At 31.7% G+C, this 20,649-nt stretch overlaps 2 protein-coding genes across 2 annotated transcripts in view; one reads left to right on the forward strand and one right to left on the reverse strand.

Annotated features, from left to right (window-relative positions):
- LOC133188391 (receptor-type tyrosine-protein phosphatase epsilon-like) overlaps positions 1–20,649 on the forward strand; it is a 334,222-nt gene that overhangs the window by 186,271 nt on the left and 127,302 nt on the right. The gene's annotated exons all lie outside the window — the stretch shown is intronic.
- LOC133188395 (uncharacterized) lies at positions 8,298–12,463 on the reverse strand. Its single transcript, XM_061323794.1, has 4 exons — positions 12,396–12,463; positions 10,545–10,623; positions 9,260–9,429; positions 8,298–8,855 (listed from the first exon to the last, which is right to left on the reverse strand). The coding sequence occupies exons 1-4, from the start codon at positions 12,454–12,456 to the stop codon at positions 8,719–8,721; spliced, it is 447 nt and encodes a 148-aa protein (XP_061179778.1). The 5' UTR covers positions 12,457–12,463; the 3' UTR covers positions 8,298–8,718.

The raw sequence follows: 20,649 nt of genomic DNA on the forward strand, positions 1-20,649 counted from the left end.
GACGTTCGTGCAGCTAGGCATTTGAATTATATATTCGTTTTAGATTTAAATCTGTAACATGTGAATATAATTACCATTTACATTTCATATTCTATAATGGTAGATTTGTCATTATGAAATGTTCAATTTACGTCTGAGAGAGAGAGGGGGGAGAGAGAGAGATTCCCTCTTAATCCCGATCCTCCTATCCATTTACATAGAGCAAAAATTAGTTCTATATCGGTCACACCCATTCTTAATTAAATGTTTTCTGATTTCATAGTCAGTCATGGTCACATCCTGTATATTTTTCAGCTTAAAAAGTATCACACGAAGTGCACCTGTGTTGACCTGTCAATCAAAATCACTTGACGCTGTATGCACTGCAATTACGTAGCCTGAGTTCGAAATGATCTTGAAGTATGATCTTAAGTAAATCTGATGCAACAAACTTGTGAAAAAATAGAATAAAATAAAAAATAAAATATCTCGGTATTATGAACTTCGATTGTGGGACGTGGAGACCGGTCCTTTGGATGAGATTGTATAAATCGAGGTCCCTTGCCGCAGAAGGTGCTGGCATAAAAAAGATTCCCCTCTGCTCAATTGCGATAAGTGCCAAAGTATGGGACAAAAATTTGCAATCTCCACCGGCGAGTGGTGGCGTCTCCATTTGAGTGAAAAATTCTGGAGAGGGACGTTAAACAACATACGTATAATCAATCAATCGATTGCTGAAGAATTACTGTAATTGAATAATCTGTCTTATAGGTCTGCTGTCAAATCTTGATATTATAACTTTACAAAACTCAGATACTTTAGGTTAATGTGATACTAACTTAATTCATTATATTTTTTTATAACACCATACACAATTATGCCAAAACATACACACAGTGAAGTTTATGATAGTACGGTGTTCGTCTGTTTGTTTGTCTTAGAAATGATTGCAAACAATTTTTTTTTAATTGCTAATGATATATTACGTATATCTCTTATAGGTGCCAAATGCATTATACAAGATTGATAATGAAAATCAAAGTACCTTAAGTACTGAAAGGACTTTTTTTCCAGTTATTTTTTTCTTTCACAGTAAATATGATATGTATGTTTTTTACACAGAAAAAAGCAAATTCTTACAGATTTAGAAGAACGGAAGACTTTTTTGTTGCCATGGCAACAAGAGTCTAGTTATTATTATTATTATTATTATTATTATTATTCCTCCCAAATTTTGTGAGCGCGATTACTCAGAGATGGTTAGATAGATTTTCACAATTTTTCACATGATAGTAGGCTGATATATGAAGTTTATATAAAATTCCGTTTTTTGAAAAATTCACTTCCGGTCCGAAGTTACGGCCGAATTTCCAATTTTTAAATGGACTTTTGTCCGGAATTTTTCTCGGAAACGGTTTGAGGTAAAGATGTGAAATTTACAGGAGTATTAGATCATGACATTCTCTTTGTTTCGAAGTTGTTTTCGTGTGTTTCCGGTACTTCCTGTCCGAACCGGAAGTGAATTTGTGTTTGGTCAATTTTCAACTTCTTTGTTTTTTAACATTTTTTCAAGATATTATTATGTATAACAGAGGTTATTCTACAAATACTAAATATATAATTTGTTTTGAAATCAGATTCCACATTTTGCAGATTTTCGGTACAGTCATTTTTCCTAGTTACCTAGTGTGTAAACAATGGGCAAAGAAAGATAACTCTGACTTGTAAGTGAGAATAGAACTTTCGAGATAAAGGCGGAAATAGTATCGATGACGTCAGAGACATATACACTCTCCATATCAAAATATTTAGACGTTCTATATTCACTCTTCTAAATGTAAGAGTACGTTGGTTACCGCTTCCAGTGCATGTATAGTTTAAAGTTGCCAGTGTAGTGTAAGTCTGTATTGACAGTTAATTGATTTACACATGAATATATCTAAAAAAAAATAATTAATATATATGCTAGGTACCTAATTCAAGTAAATATATTATAAGCACTGAATATACATTTATAGTGATGGACAGGCATGCAATTTTATCTATCTCGTATAGTAAGTTCAGAATACGATAGTTATAAGCCTTCTATAATGCAGACGATTTATTATTCTCTATGATTTGAATGCGAAATTATCCCGATTTCCGATCGATATTGAAAAATATTACATACACTCAAACAGGAGCTGAGCGATAGAAAATTGTAATACAGTACTGTTTTAAAGCCTTTATAAATAAATTGATATCTGCCACTTAAAAGAAAGAAAATCAATCTATAGATTAGATTTAGTTATTACATGTATATTTGATAAAAAGATAAATTATTTATGACACATGATATATACTCTATATACCCAAAGAATTATAAAATATGTGAAAAGACGATTCTTGGATTCTTGTGAAATACTCAAAGAGTTAAAAAAAATATGTGAAAACGCGATTCTGTGTGAAATAATGGTACGCTATGTTTCTTTTGAAAAAAAAAAAAATGAAAAAAAAAATTGCACAGGTCTGTTGATATGTGGGATAAGTATACCTGAATGAACACAATTTTATGCAATGATATATAATTATGTTCATTAACTGACGTCCGTACTTTTCCTTATAATTCATAAACATAAAACTATCTAATTCCTTTGAAGCCCCCTCCCCCCCGTCTTGATTAATATTTGGAGACGCTCGTGCAGCTAGGCATTTGAATTATATATTCGTTTTAGATTTAAATCTGGAACATGTGAATATATATAATAACCATTTACATGTATACAGAATTTCATATTCTATAATAGTAGCTTTGTCATTATGAAATGTTCAATTTACGTCTGAGAGAGAGAGAGAGAGAGATTCCCTCTTAATCCCGATCCTCCTATCCATTTATATAGACCAAAAATTAGTTCTATATCGGTCACACCCATTCTTTATTAAATGTTTTCTGATTTCATAGTCAGTCATGGTCACATCCTGTATATTTTTCAGCTTAAAAAGTATCACACGAAGTGCATGTGTGTTGACCTGTCAATCAAAATCACTTGACGCTGTATGCACTGCAGTTAAGTAGCCTGAGTTCGAAATGATATTGAAGTATGATCTTTAAGTAAATCTGATGCAACAAACTTGTGAAAAAAATACAATAAAATAAAAAATAAAATATCTCGGTATTATGAACTTCGACTGTGGGACGTGGAGACCGGTCCTTTGGATGAGATCGTATAAATCGAGGTCCCTTGTCGCAGAAGGTGCTGGCATAAAAAAGATTCCTCACTGCTCAATTGCGGTAAGTGCCAAAGCATAGGACAAAAATTTGCAGTCTCCACCGGCGAGTGGTGGCGTCTCCATGTGAGTGAAAAATTCTGGAGAGGGACGTTAAACAACATACGTATAATCAATCAATCAATCAATCGATTGCTGAAGAATTACTGTAATTGAATAATCTGTCTTATAGGTATGCTTTCAAATCTTGATATTATAACTTTACAAAACTCAGTGACTTTACGTTTAATGTGATACTAACTTAATTCATTATATTTTTTTATAACACCAACACAATTATGCCAAGACATACACACAGTGAAGTTTATGATAGTACGGTGTTCGTTCGTCTGTTTGTTTGTCTTAGAAATGATTGCAAACAATTTTTTTTTTAAATTGGTAATGATATACGTATATCTCTTATAGGTGCCAAATGTATTATGCAAGATTGATAATGAAAATCAAAGTACCTTAAGTACTGAAAGGACTTTTTTCCAGTTTTTTTTTTCTTTCACAGTATATGATACGTATGTTTTTTACACAGAAAAAAAGCAAATTCTCACAGATTTAGAAGAACGGAAGACTTTTTTGTTGCCATGGCAACAAGAGTCTAGTTATTATTATTATTATTATTATTATTATTATTATTCTTTTTTTTTAGACAAAATTTTGTGCACGCGATTTCTCGAAAACTATTCAATGAATTTCTTTGAAATTTTCAGGGATAAAAGGTCTTTATATGAATTTTATATAAAATTCCGTTTTTTGGTAAATTCGGTTCCAGTGCCAAGTTATGGACAATTTCCTGATTTTAAAATGAAATTTTGTCCTCGAAGGATCTAAGAAACGACTAAAGATATGAACTGGAGACTTGTTAGAGATGATAGACCATGACTTCTAAATGTTCAAAATTACCTTGGTTTTCGTCGTCAGTACTTCCGGTCGTCACCGGAAGTGTTCAAAGAAATCGTTAAATTTCAACTTTTCTTTTTTTAATCAAATCTTGCATCACATTATTGCAACTCTGTCGCAGTTTCGAAATATGTTGGTCCCACCGGAAACAAAAACGACAACTTCCGGTTATAAGAGAAAAACTACATATTTTGAGTATTTTACTTTCCCATAAATATCTTTCATAGGTAAAGTATTTGAAATGATTTTTACATATGTTATTTAGATTGCAAATGTCTAGAGTTACGTCAAATATCTTTGCAAAATTCACTTCCGGTCGCGTGTTTTTCTGTCCTCAAAGTGAGAAAATATCTGAGCGAGATCTTAGAAACGGTAAGAGATTAAGACAACAAACTTATTTGAGTAGTAGACCTTGAAGAGTAGGCAAAATTATTTAGGTTAAACTGTCAGCCGTCACTTCCGGTCGTCACAGGAAGTGATCAAAGAAATCAAAATATTCAACTTTTCTTGTTTAAATTGAATCTTGCATCACCTTATTACATCTCTTTCGCTGTTTTGAAATATGTTAGACTCCTCCGGAAACAAAAACGTTAACTTCCGGTTTTAGGAGATAAAATACGTTATTTCGATATTCAACTTTCTCATAAATATCGCTTATAGAAAAGGATTGAAATGTTTTAATACATGTTGTAGATACTGCAATGTCTAGAGACACGCTAGAGATTTTTTATAAAATTCACTTCCGGTCGCGTGTTTTCCTGTCCTCAAAATTAGAATTTGTTCTCACAATTGCTCGGCAACAATAAATGACTGAAGTCTGAAACTTTCAGGACTGATAGTCCGTCATCAGTTTATTTGCATCGTATGAAAATCGTGTGTCGCGTTACTTCCGGTGGTGACAGGAAGTGATGCAAAAAAATGAATGGTTAATGGTTAGCACGTTGGATTTTCACGCTGACGACCAGGGTTAAATCTCCAGAGTGTCTGAATTTGTTTTATCACTTTTTCAGCTTGAATTTTCGTTTTTATTTTCAGAATCGGACGGAAGACCTCTCATTGCTCGCAATGAGTTTCTAGTTATTATTATTATTAAGGTCTTCCGTCTTCAGCGGAAGACCTTCTTGTTTTTCTTAGGTTTCTTTTCCACTATTTTTTGTTATTATTATTATTGTTTTTTTTCTTACCGATTTTGTGCACGCGAGTTCTCGGAAACGGCTCGCTCGATTTTCATGAAACTTACAGGTCTGATAGAACATTAAAAAATCTAGATGTATATTTTTTTGTTTTGATGACGTCACTTCCGGTTCCAAGCTTTCCGCGATTTAGTGATTTTCGGAGGGTCACTTTGTCCGGCAGTTTCCCCAAAAGGGCTTCCTGGTAGAAGCATGAAATTTTTCAGCGATGATAGAGCATTATGTGTAGATGTGACATACGCATTTCTTTTTCCCCGGAAGTGCCGTACTTCGTCGTTCGCTATGGCCCGAAAAAAGTCCTATCGGGATTTTTAAAATTTCTAACACTTTTTCTACAATATCTTTTTACCTGTAAATATTTTGTTAAAACATATAGAGCAAAAGTTGTGTAGAATGATACGATCTTTCAAAAGATATCAACAATAAGGGGCTGGCCCCTAAAATCAGGGAGCTAGAGGGGCCAAAAGTGTTTTCCTGATATCTCAAAAAGTATTGAGAATTTGTATAGCATCATAGAAGCAAAGTTGTTCAAAACGACAAGTAGCAGCTAAGGAGATCATCAAAAGTCGTCAAAATGACGTCACTTCCGGTCACACCGGAAGTAATGGTAAATGGCTCATTCTTGCTCATATGACCGTAGATGTCTCCCGAACTCGATCTCATCTCCTTAAAATTTAGACGGAAGACTTATTTGTTGCTTTGCAACAAGCTCGTCTAGTTATTATTATTTTTCTTCCTGGGTACTTTTTTGTCCGTGAGTGATCTCCGAAACTATACATCCGATTGAGTTGAAACCTTTTTAGGGTTAATAGGAATGTTATGTAGATTTGCGGAACGAAGGTCATTTTGCGCGCACGTGCATGCACGTGCGTGCGCGTGCAATGAGTAAAATGACCAATATACTTGATATAGCCATAACTTTCATATCTTTCGATGAAATACTTTGATACTCAGAATATAAGGATATATTAATAGTGTAGACAAGATGACATGGTCAGAATACACATGCATGCACGAGCGCGCATGCGCACTGATTGAAATAACCAATACAATTGATATAGACTTTACTTGTACATTTTTTGATGAATTGCTTTGACACTCAGAATATAAATATATATTAGAAGTGTAGACAAGAAGACTTGATCAGCGCACACATGCATGCACGTGCATGCACGTGCGTGCGCGTGAAATGAGTAAAATGACAAATATACTTGATATAGCCATAACTTTCATATCTTTTGATGAAATGCTTTGATACTCAGGATATCAGGATATATTAATAGTGTAGACAAGATGACATGGTCAGAATGCACATTCATGCACGTGTGCGCATGCGCAATGATTACAATAACCTATACAAATGATATAGACTTAACTTGTATATTTTTTGATGAATTGCTTTGAAACTCAGAATATAAATATATATTAGAAGTATAGACAAGATGACATGATCAGCGCTCACATGCATGCATTTGCATGCACGTGCGTGTGCGTTCAATGAGTAAAATGACCAATATACTTGATATAACCAGAACTTTTACATTTTTTGATGTAATGCTTTGATACTCAGAGTATATAGACATATTATAAATGTAGACAAGATGACATTGTCAACATGCATCTGCATGCACGTGCGCGCGCATGCAATGCTAAAATGACCAATATACTTGATATAGCTGTAACTTTTATACTTTTTGATGAAGTGATTTGATACCCGAAATATGTAGATATATTAATAGTGTTGACAAGATGACACGATCATCATGGACATGCATGCACGTGCGCGCGCGTGCAATGCATAAAATGACAGATATACTTAATATAGCCGATTTTTTTTTTATCTTTTAATGAAATTTGAATATAAAGATGTATTAAAAGTGTAGACAAGTTGACATGGTCATTTTGTACATGCATGCCCGTGCGTGCGCGTGTAATGCGTAAAAAAAAACCAATATACTTGATTGCCTTATTTAATGAAGCTTACAGGGAATAAGACACTAAAAGGAAGTTGGGGAGCGTTTGGGGAACATCTGTAACGGTCCCCGTTACAATTAATACTAGTTAACGGGGGTATACAGACCAGGTAAATCTGAAAGCGGTTCTTATTATCTCAGGCATTAAGAAAGATAAGATCGACAAACATCACATGACATGCATCATTTTTAAATATCTTTTTCTCTACAGTAATTCTTTTTCTGATCAACTTGTATACATTTGTACATTTGTATGAGGCTTATATTGCTGTGTCCATAAATAACAATGACAACACATGTATATGTAATCTGGTACCACAGGAACCTTCAAACGTGATATGTTTTGAGAACTTACATTGTTACTGATCCTTCGACGTATTTGGCTCCAGTCTTTGCCTCCCCCCCCCCTTTCAGCTCTTTCAATTTTTTTTTATTTAAATATTTCAGTTTTCCAACGTTTAATTTGTCGAAATGCACTTCTAGTGCATCCGAATTGATACTTAATGATTTACATTACACTAATGATTGAAGCATTTAGAAGATTAACTAATTTGAATAGTTGGAAATTGTAGATATTTCCGGCATTATATATATTAAATTTGATGGATCGTTTTTGTTTATAATTTGTATAAATACACCCTCAAACATGTGAATATGTTTAGGAATAATAACATATTTCCAATTATTCGATTGAAACTTTCAATGATCTTATACAAAAGCTGGAAATATTATAGTTTATACAGATGGATAAAATAAATATAGAATTTTTTTAAATTCTAAAACTTTTTTTTACCATTATTATTGAACTTTTGACATCTTTTTTTAATTATTTGATTATTTTTGTTGAAAAATCTGTTTGTTCATTTGCGTTGTTGCGTAAAGGGCGCTACGCCACTGCGGCGTATTTTAAATTGCGTCGTTCCCGCAATCATACAAATATAACAAAAGCTTTTGTATTTAAAGATAATTGAAGAAATGAATATAGAAAATCATACTTATATTTGGATCTGTATTAGAATATTAAGATAAAAAGAAAAAGAAAAAAAAAATCAAGAGTTTAAATCAAGACAAACACAATGGCAAACATTAAAAAATAAACAATTCATTTGGCATTTTCTGCTAAAATTTCAGTTTAAAAAACAATAATATCCCCAGAAAAAAATATCTATGTATCAAGGATTACAAGTTTCCTTTGCAGCTCTTTGTCTTTCTCTAAAAATTCTCAAAAACAACAATAACAAAACATGAAAATGTTAATTACATAAGTAAAATATAGTATTCGCTCACAAATGTGTTATTCTTTACAAAATATATATATATATGCTGGACAAAGTTATATCAACATTTTTGAGAATGCATAAATGCGAGTATGTTATATTGTATAGATAGTCACAAAAATTCTTCCACTTTGCAGTTTATTTGTAAGTAGGAGGGGGTTGATACCCGGTAGGGGGACCTTGCTGTTGTGGAGGGTATGTGTACTGTGGGTAGGCGAGCTGAGTCCCTGGTGGGTAAGCAGCCGGGTTGACGAAACCACCTCCATACTGCACACCTTGTACAATAAAAGAGAAGCAGCATTGATAACAATTAAGAACATCTAATAATTTATTTTATTCTTATTTCTAAAAAAATATTGAGAAACAATCAACTCATGCAGAACGTTTTGTTTTGTCTTAAATTTAATTTTGTTTGATTGATTTTTTCTGGGTTTTTTTATTGGTAAAATTAAAAATTTAGGAAATGACATTGAATCCCATTGAAACTTGTATTGATTAAACAATGATGACAGAATTTGTTAAATAGTCCAAAATGTTCAGAAAAAGTTTGAAGAATTTAAACAAATCTCCCCAGACTTTGTGTTTAATGAACTTCAGGCCAAGAAACTCATTTATGAAGTCTATTAGAAGAATTAATCTTCAAAGAGTCTGAGTTATCAAGATTTATTTACATATATACCTTCAGTTGGTGTGGCGACCACGGCTACATTGGATCCAGCTGGTTGGAAAACTGTCCCCCTAGCCGCCAGACGGCGTGGTCTGATGCAGCAGAAATAGACCAGTAGTCCAATTAGTACTGCCAAGCCACTCAATGCCCCAATTACTCCTCCCGCAATGGTACCAATAGGTCTAACAATGATTGAGAAAATGATTTCGGTTTTCAACGTGTTTCTTCGTACACATTCACAAAAATAATTTATATGTATACTATCTAGGAGATTAAAGATTTCATAATAAAGATACATGAATATTTTTGACACTTAAAGGGACAATTCTTTATATATTATTGTATTTAGATTATTTGATTCGGCCATTCCATGCATCCTTTTGTTTCTCTAACAATGACATAGTATAATAAAGATTTAGAACAATCTCTTATTCCCCAAAAATCTAGTTGGGTATGATACACTCTTTAACTAACATGACATATAGTTTATTTCGGTTAATTTTAATTTATATGAGTAAATATTAAACAATTTTTCTATATTATCGAACTATGATAAATTTACCTTCATTTTATTATATCAATTCAAAGTATCAAAGTTAAGCGGTATATATTGTTTTTAATATTATAAATAAGGTATCAAAGTTTTTTATGATGGGTAGTAAAATTATCTAATTTTTTTTAATGATGTTTGCTCAAAGAATATTATTATTTCATTGTATTCACTATAATGACAAAAAAAAAAAAAATCAAATTGTGTACATGATGCTATATCAATCTCTAATTTAGTGTAATGAAAAATAATTGTAATAAAAATGTTTAGTACAGTTGATTACATGTATAACGATTCAAAGTTCCATAATTTAAAAAAAAAAAAACTATATCAGTGCTTTTGTTTAGTAACTAAAGACAAAGTATTATTTAATTTATAGTTATCCAGAGCATCAAACATTTTTACTCTATAAGTAAAGAAATGCTCCATTGATAGTATTTACTAATCAACGTATGTACTTTTACACGTAAATACACTACTTGTAGTTTACTATTTTCGATAACAATGAATTTATTTTTTTTCAATATGCCCCAACCTTTTCTGCTATTGACCTATTCTGTTAAACAAGATTAAGCTATTATTGGTCTTAAAGTTTTAAAAGTATGAGGACAAATGTTCGACAAACTACTTTTGTACTCAATGTATCAAAGAGTCTTTGAAAGTGACAAAAAGATGCTTTTGTAAATCAATTCACTTGACATGTTTGTCCGTTGATATACATGTATAGAAAATGAAAGACTTGCGTACAGATAGTATGTGCAGTAGTAGTTGTAGTACTCCAGATAATAATCGTAGTAGGAGTAACAATAGCGGGCTTCTACAAGGTCTGAAAAAAATCAGAAAAAGAAGACAATCAAGTCTTGTCATTGAAATAACCTTACAGACTTATTTGTCTAAATTGCATATGAAGTAAAGTTTTCTTTAGAAGTTTGCTTTGGAAATCAGACGTTTGCCCTTGTATAATATACACTCTGGAAATTTAGGGGGATACTTATTCCTTCATGACACCTGATCCCACTCCAGATGTTAAACATTAGAAACTCGTATTTGCTTTGTTCCTAATTTGTATTGTTTGAATGGACTTTTGAGTCTGAATACTGTTCCTTATCTCCATATTTCTTTGAAAATGAAAGAGTTTTTTTTCTTCCTAATGCAAAACATATAATTATTAGGCCATTCCAAGTTTTTTCCTAGGTAAAGCGTCCGCGTGCGCTTTGGTTTTTGACACTCCATATCAGAAAAAAAAAAAAAAAAAGCAGGAGTCCTGAAATTGATTTTTCTTGTCAAAATCTTTGAATACTGTCAATTTCTCTAAATATTTGTCTACAATATGTCATATTTGGTATATTTTAAGCATTTAATACATTGATTTTGCTTAAGAATAGATCTTCTTACAAGAAAAATAAATTAATGAAATCAAATCCCTTGAATGACATCATTTTTATGACTATCAAGTCTATGTTTTATTTTTTGTCTTGTGTGTTTTTTGCGAATAGGTAGGTAGGTTTTCGAAAAATAGGTGGACGCTAAACAGAAAAAAATCTTGAAATGGCCTTATCTCGAATCACAGAAAATTATCACGTTCTAATATTCAGGAAAACATCCTCTCACATGTACTTAGCAAGGGTTTTATTTAACTGAGAAGTAAAGTATATCAACTTTTAACTTTCAAAATACTCAGTCATAAATTGAAATTCTGGTGTTTAAAAATTTAAAAGAAAAATTAAATCTCAAGCTTTAAAGTCATATTTCAGAGACACACAACAAATAAACTCAAATTAAGATGCAATAGCAACTAGTTATCTCAAGTGCCCTTGCCATTTAAGTGTATGTGTAAGAAAGCGGATAAAAACTTCCTTTTCGAATTGTATATAGTGAGGAGTAACCGAAAACAGTATCATTCTTACATAGAGTTAAGACGCATTTAAAACTTACATTGAATAACATGTCGTGATGGTTTGTTTATGTTTATCTTTTAAAACATGCAAAATAAAAGGTCCTTGTCTTGCAGGTCTATCATAGACAGGAGTCGGGGACTGATTTTTTCCACTAATTTTGCAGTTTGTTTTTAATTCCGAAGGAAAAGCCTAAAGCAAAGGCCGACAATCCCTCCTCATTTTCCACACTTTTTGACATTTACTGTTAAGGATGAGAATGGCAATTAGAAGGTTCTCCCTTCCCAATTTTCATTTTCAGATTTTTTTAGGGTGAGGGGCTATTTTGTGTCTAATTTATTTATTTATTTTTTTTTTTTTTGGCTCGTCAAATAAACACTCTTTAGGAAACGATGCTACTTGTCTAACCTCTCAGAATTAATCGTACAATTTAGCTATCTATTGCCGTTCCATTTAAATACATTTCGATTTAGATTCCTTGATTAATAAGCTGCAAGTTTTGGAATAAGTTTAACATACATATTATACAATAATGTTGCTTTGTAACATAACAGCCAGTTAAACAGAAAATTAAACAGGGAAATGCAAATCAAAAATCTAACATCTATTTACTTTAATATTTCACAAAATATAAATAATTGAAGATTTTTAAAGGGTTTCTCATTGATAAATTCTAGAATGTACAAAAGAGAAGTATTCTTACCCAAGAGTACAGTGCTCGCAAACACACAAAGTAAACTCAGGTGGCCAAACGTGTACGCCATCTTAAGAGTGACAAACTCACGTGACAGGAAACATTTTTGATCGATCGTTTATATTAGATATAAAAACACTCTATCATTTAAAGGTTTCTGCATATCAAACATTCAAAAGATGTCTCTTAAAAGATACTTTTAAACATGCTCTTTTACCTTGCAAGCTTATGGGAAAAAAATCTCTATGCTTCTATCTGCGATGCTTTATCCCTGACATTCATGTTTTCAATAGAGAAATATAATTTCATAATGCCGTACACTTTTTGTCTCTATCTAGATAGATACAACTTCATGTCATCGAATAGGGGTATCTTTAAAAAATGCCAAATACATATTTATTACTTTGCACTAAAAATACAGACAGTGGGAAGAAATGTCTATGCCTCAACACATGTCTTTAAAGAGTGTCTAAATACCTGTCAAATATCTCATTCATATCTCAATTAACAAAAAAGTTATGCCCAAATTTGATGCTAAAAATGTCAAGAGTGCAACACCTTTTTGTGACATTTTGAAAAATCAGTATTTTTGAAGATATGTGAAATTAATTATTGTGGATTGTATTGGATATAAAGACTTTCCTGAAAATATTTAAAGTATTTAGCTTTTCAATGTGGATTGTGGCATTTTTGTTTGACCAAGTTCTAGTCATGGAATGAAAAAAATGAAGCCTGGATAAAGCCTTGCTGAAATATATTTCCGTTCACAACAATGGATCATTTAAATAATTATAGATAGGAAATGTTGGGTGAATAAAATCAACTTCTTAAAAATTACTATACCAAAAAGTCAAAAAAAATATTTATTTTACTTACCACATTATGCATAGTATGTTCCAGTATACTCAATGCAAAATTCGGTAAGTGGGGATAAAAGAAAGAAAAAAAGTTTAAATTTTACAAACTTAAGCATTATGTTAGTTTCTTTTTATTTAATCTTCTCTTTAAGAAAAGCAAAGCTAAAGTTAGCCAAAGCAATTTAAGATAACCACTGCAAGCAGTAATATTTTTAGTCCAATCATATGTCAGGAATAATTATAACTTTAGATCATCTTCTATACATTTTACTTTATACTCGTATTTTAAAGTGTCCATTTCTTAATTAAACTTTCGTTTTATTACCAGTTTTGCTTCAAAGCTGTTTGGATTACTTTGTTAGGGAATTCGCTAGAAGCATACTGTAACACGGAAATTGTATACGCAAATACTTAGATCCCTAATGCTTTTTTCAAAACAGCGAGGTACATTCTTCTGAGTGATGAAAATAAATGGGCGCAGAACTGCATCTTTTATTCTTGACCTTCAATTGATCAGTGGATTTTATTCAAGAAGCTTTTTATTACTGCTATTAATATGTAATGGAAATTCAACGATTGTAAATATTTTGTTATGCTAGTACATGTAAAACATAAATATGCTACATATTTTAATATGCTCCGAGTATTGAAATGATAGGTTAGATAACATTCATTTTTAGACTGTAGAGATCGGAAATTAATGTTTATGTAAGCAATCATTTAAAATATTATTCAGAATACCCTCTTTGTAGTTGTTCATTCAAGTAACTGTTAAATAAGAAAAAAAAATTATGTGTATTTTTCGATGTTATATTACATGAATAACAATAATATTTTTGACATATTGTTTTAACAAAAAGACCTGCGTGAAAATTATCTTACTCGTAATGTTAAAATAAATAATCCCTAGTTATAATCTTTTTTAGCACTGGAGCACATGGAGAAGTATAAACAATGGAGGAAAACTTTAGAAAGAACAAAACATAGAAAACAATATTACAGTTATGTCATGTTTATGCCCCTAGTTAAGACCAGACAGTTACAGAAAAAAAGTAAAAGCTCAGGCGATGTTTAAAGGTCGGTGTTTGTTCGTGTGTTCTTTTGTGTGTCTGTAACTTTTTTTTTTAAATACTATTCCTTCATGAATTCTTAACATATCTAAATAAAGCTTGTCATTCAACAGGCAAGATCATTGTTGTATATTAGTTTTTTAATAAAATCTGATGAACATTGTTGCATAAGTCACTATATTGAAATTAAAAAAAATGAAATTCTTTTAAAAAGCTTCCACAGTTTGGGTCTAATTTGGTACTTTTGTAGAGAAAGATATGGTTTTATTTTTATTTATTTTATTTCTTATTATTTCTTTTATTTATTTGTTTACTTTTTCTGGCTTTTTAATTTTTTGTTTTGTTTGGGGGGGGGGGTTGTTTTGCAATTGTTAGGTTTAGAGAGTCTAACACGCATTTGTCCTTTCGATCCCATTTTGCTTTCGCTTACTCCATGGTTAAATGTTCAAATGTGGAGAACTTTGATATAAATAATAATATATATTATCCATAATTGATCACTTATTAAAATGCGCGTACCTTTAAGAATACATTATTGGCTAGCGCTTATTATTCAACTCAGTCCCAATATTGTAATTCATAGAATTGTTTAATTATAAGATTATTTCAATACGAATGTCAATAAGTCGGCCATTGATGTTAACAAAATACTTAGGTCCGCCGTGAAAAAAAAAAAATAAAACTGTGATATGCACGTGCTTGTACGTATTTCCGTTGACAAAATCCCGATAAAGCTTAAATTACTTTTTTGTTTAAATTACTTATGCTCCTTTACAAACCAAAATCAAAGAAAACAACAAAAGAATGAAAACTTATGACAACAGACATATATTTCAGGCCATTTTCGCATCCATTCACATTCTATGTTAATATCTATATACCTTTTTTGCTACTTAAGTATTTCTATTGAAGTTATTTTATTTTTTTAATTCTTTTACTCCATATTTCACTTTGATGAAGATTATATAATGAAAATAAAGAAATTATAATAAAGTTCTTAAGGTTAAATTTTCATAAGCCATTTTAAGGCATTGTGTTTTAGATAGAAAAAAAATAGGTAGATTAATACGAAAAAAAACACCAAGTTTTATGTTATTAATTTTAAAATCTATATATTTCTCTTATTCACACTCGAACACATCCTCACAACGTCAGGGGTCCTGAGTCCACTTGTGGGCGTGAACACGCCTGACGATGTGAAGATGACTCGAGAACGATGATAGTTGTATCAGGGTTTCTAAAATCAGTACTTTTTGTGATGATGTTTCAATAACAGTCAAATACATGCTGTATTAAAGAGGTTTTGAATACAAACTTGGTTAGAAAAGGAAATTATTATCTCAAGTTGTCGTCTGAAATTAAATTCCCTTTCGTTGAGGCTTTTCAGGGCCTAAACATGGTCCATGTTTACATTATTTTTTTCATTTAAGAAAAGATTAAATACACTTTGATGATTAATACTCACATAAATGATAACATCGCATCCAAAACTTTCAAAAAAAATATGACTCTAAAATATTTTTTTTTTTGATATACATTTACTTGAAAAGGCAAAGCAATCCATCGTCAAATTGCTCTAAGATATTGATGTCAAATCGAAATAAAAAGAAGCAGTACCAATGGATAGATCTGCTCTTACAATAGGTATGTTGTTTTTGTTTATTCTTAGACCACAGGATATTAACTGAGAAATTTGGAAGTACATGTAATTATGTTGATAAAATCATTTCCATCTAATTCAGAGGGAATGTCCGTAAAAACAATGGATTGAAATTATAGTGTCTAAGATGATTTTCAATCCACCTAGCATGTCTTTTAACCATAGTTTTCTGATCAATCCAGAGGAAAAACAGATTCCTTTAAATTGCCGAATTGTTTGAAATTAATCGGCAATTCAATATTCAGTGCTTTCAAAGAGACGCACAACTTAGAGATAGACATAATAATTTTTTTTTTAATGCATTGAAATTGTATTCGCTTTAATCTCATCCCCAAATGGCTTAACTGGTTTGAAGAACTAAATATAAACGTCAGACTGAATACTTTTATCGATGCTTAGGAAGACTTCCATCCGAAACGCCTCGTAATTCATGTATGTTATTGAAAACTAAAGATTTGAATTGGATATTGCTTATTGTATATAATCATGCTTTCAAAAGTATCAATAATTTTTTTTATCAATTGTATTTTTTGAATCAACACAGAAAGTTTAATTAAAAAAAAAAAGGATGGGTGCCAGTGCGCTTCTTTTTGTGGTATGGAGCATTTAATATGATCTTTTTGCGTTGTAATTACATCTAACTCATAAATCAATTTATCGAAGTTTTGCTGCAATATTTTTATCCAAATAGATCATGTAACCAAAATACAGATTTATTTTATGTTGAATAGATACATTAAAATTTGTGACAACGAAAAAGTTTCATATCAAATTACTTTGCATAATCAATTATTCGACCTCTCTGTACTCAAAAAATGACCTTTTTCTAGCATGAAAAATTCAACAAGCAATAAAATCATTTTTAAGTCTTAATTTACGATTTTACTAATTTTAAACAGAATGGTAAAACTTATCTTACATAATCAGAGAAGAAAATTAAAAGTGGGTGTCTATTATGTAAATTTTTTAGATATTACTAAAATAGTGTTAAATTTTAGGCTAAATTAGGGCTATTTTTCTACTCTTTCACAATATATTTGCAATATTTGTTACAATATGATTAAACAATTAATGACAGTTAATTTAATAAATGATATGGGACCAACGTAAAAAAATTCACTGCACAACATACCTCTGTGTGCAGCCTGCGTGGAAAACAAGGAATCCAAACTTAAGAGGACAGTAATACTTAAAGTAAAAAAAAAAAAAAGATCATTTTCTGATTAAAAAAATCTTCCGTCACAAGATATAGTTCCTCACTTCATTCTTTTCCTATGGAATTTAATCTTGATATTTTAATTAAATATAATTTAATGGCTAGAATCAAAATTTATTGTAATAACTAAAATATTATGTAGAATTTTTGAAATAGAAATTGAGACAAAAAGTTTGCTCAAAAGCTCATGGTCGAACCTCTTTTTATAATCCATTTTTAACCTTCAAAGCAGTCTTTTTCATTAAAGGTCGGACGAAAAAGATTTTTGGCAATAATTTCTCAGCAATAATATTCTACATCTTTCACAGTTACTAAGTGAAGAGATAGAGCCGATTTCCCTTGAAAATATTAACTGAAAAATAGTATGCTTTATCAAAAAAAAAATCTGATGATTGATCAAAGTTGTGTGATATTTTTTGTAACCGCAGACATCCATGGTTGTTACGGATACATTAAGTTTTATAAATAGCACATGCATCCTAATAAACAACTTGATTTCTTTTTTGTAACAACAAAAATCTTCACATCTATTATGACGTCTAAAGTAATGAGGATAATGAAACGTTCTTACAAAGATAAATGCTTTCTTAAAATTCTTTGTGCAAAGTATTCAATCTTAAAAAAAATATTTACAAGCCATTAAATACTTTTAGAATTCAACAGAAATTATGGAATGAAAAAATTCAAACTGAGATTTTCGGTATATGTAATTTATTCTCTTAACATATTTTAACACCCAGATCAGCTAGTTGTTCCAGATACAACAACAGCCAGTCAAAGCTCTACATTTAACGGTTATGGAGCATGCAGGACAATTGATGGAAATCTGTCCCTTCTGTCAATAATTGATAGATCCTGTTCATATACAGGAAAACGAAGGAGAGAAGCCTGGCTAGAAGTAGACCTCCAGAAAGATTATAATATAAAAGGCATCAAATTCTGGTACCTTAATGACCGTATTTGATTTGATTTGTGTTTGCTCTGATTGATAATGTAGATCCCTGAAATTCAAAGAACCAAGGTCAAACATATATATTTAATGTCATGGTTCCCAAAATCTTAAGATCTTAGCAGTCGAAATCTTTTAAAGGGAGAAATCGCATATTCCAGCAAAAAAATCTGCATGATTTTGGTATGATTTAACTGCTCTTTAGGAGAAATTCCAAAATCTTTCTCCTAGCATTAAAAGTTCATGCTTCAGGTTGAGGCGACGTTTAGCTCATATTTGAAGTCAATGTAATTCGTCAGCAGATTATCAATGTAGCCATGTCGACACATAGAAAAGAATCTTTAACCTTATATACGTGGGTTGATCAAAAAGTTCGCGAACTAATTGAATTACTTTCATAAAAGAAATAAAATTGGGTTTCAGTGTTCATTATATTTTAAAGTAGTCCTCTCCAATTTTAATGCACATCTAACAGCGTTCTGCACATGCGCGAATCACGTGATCCAGGCGGTCACGTGACATGCTCCGTAGCGTTCTGTACACAGAAGCTGAAAGATGTTTCCTAGTCTTATATTTCTTACCGTGCAAGTTATTTTTATAACAAGAACAGTCCATTTGTCAAATTTGACCAAATCTCGGCAACTGGATGGGTGGATAAGGAAATCTTTCCCCAGAATGAGCATGTTGAACATCACAATCCTCTGTCTTGGAAGCGTCATTTATCCAACGTGGATAAAGTATTGGCGTCTTCTTTTTATAATAACTGACATGTTAAATGTCTAAAGTAAACGAAATTTTAGGGATTCAATTATTATATTATTGTTAAGATATTCAACTATTTTTCTAATTGTAACTTGGCGATCTTTCTTAGCAATTTGATCAAAGAGAAACACATCTCTTTTCACGTTTGCTTCCACTGGGCAACAGAACAAACGCCATTTTTAATCATCTCACTTTCTTCACTTAAACAACCAATCTAATTATTGATTAAATTTCTGGCAAGTCTTTTGTCTTCATTAACATTGTACAAATTATTATATGCTACTGCAAAGGAATTTCAGAGATACATGTTAAACTTTACAGCCGTTCGTCTCGATTACAATGAAGTCAACCATTTTCTGTCACAAGTCACTGACATATTGATGTCATTTTCACATTGTGACGTCACAAACATCGAGCAAAATATTACTTGACACCTGCTATTTATAGAGCATATTTATGACTATATGTGTGCCAAACATCATTCTGATCTGAATCGTGGTTTTGTAAATATAGAGATAGTTCGCGAACTTTTTGATCACCACTCGTATTCACGACCATTTTGTCTAGATCAAATGAGCAAAGCATGAAAAAATCATTTGGTCAAGAAACTTGTTAAAACGAATATTTTACAAATCAAAAATGCAAAGTTCTTGGGTCAGAAGATTTAGTACATGTTAGATTGATTGATTGTATGTTGTTTTATGTGCCGTTTGAGAATTTTTCACTCATAGCGACGTCACAATATACCGGTGAAGGGCTTCAAATTTAGATCTTTTCTAGGCACTCAGGATTATTGAGCAGGGAGGATTCTTTATCGTGTCAACGCCTACCGTGACACGGGGCCTTTGTTTTTAAGGTCTCATCCGAAAGACTCGCAACTTTCACTTCAAAGTGCCAAGCGCTTGGCGAAGGAACAGTTGCTACCTATTTTTTATCGACTTAGGTCAGTCGCGGCCGTTATTCGAACAAACGATCTTCCGATCACGGAGCGAGCGCCCTACCGATTGAGCTACCTTGACTGTACTCCGTGTTTGAATATCTTGGTCAAATTGCATGCAAAATGTAAGTTATGCTATTTCGCTAAGGCATGAAAAGATAACATTTTTCCTCTTTTGCTTTAATGCCTATCACATCTTGTAATTAAAAAATAAATTCTTAACTTTCAATAGGTTGAAGTCAATGCCAAAATCAAAGGAGAATAGGACACTTGCTACAACAACTACCTCTTGCAGTATTTTACTAAAAAGGGAAACTATATGTTGCCAAAATAGATCTCCTGCAAATGAATGAATACCGTTGCCATCAGTCGTGGAATTTCATCAACAGACTCAATATATACGGTTTTATACTAATACACCAGGTCCCAAAGATGGATGGCAGGTTTTCTTGGAAATATGTGAAATTGAGGTCTATATTGTAATCAGAACAATAATTCCAACACTAGGGACATAAAAAAAATTACACTCATACAAATATACGTACATGTACCATTACAAGATCATTGTTTTAGTCACAGAGGTACGTTCGTCTATCTGGACAATTGTAGTAAATTCAAACGTTTATATCAATTGTGAAGATTTTTCATCAATAGAACATGGCCAATGCATATGTCGTCTAGTAGCGAGTCGAAGTGAATAGCGCACTATATTCTGAAACATTCAGCCTGCGTTTGTTTCTTAGATAATGAAAGTTAATATGCGAGAGAGTCTGGTTATTTCCACTCTCGGACATGTAGGTTCTTTTTGTGTA

The sequence above is a fragment of the Saccostrea echinata genome, unplaced genomic scaffold (assembly GCF_033153115.1).
Source record: "Saccostrea echinata isolate AGI-Se365-2 ecotype Australia unplaced genomic scaffold, CSIRO_AGI_Sech_v1 ptg000016l, whole genome shotgun sequence".
Classification (NCBI taxonomy): Eukaryota; Metazoa; Mollusca; class Bivalvia; order Ostreida; family Ostreidae; genus Saccostrea; species Saccostrea echinata.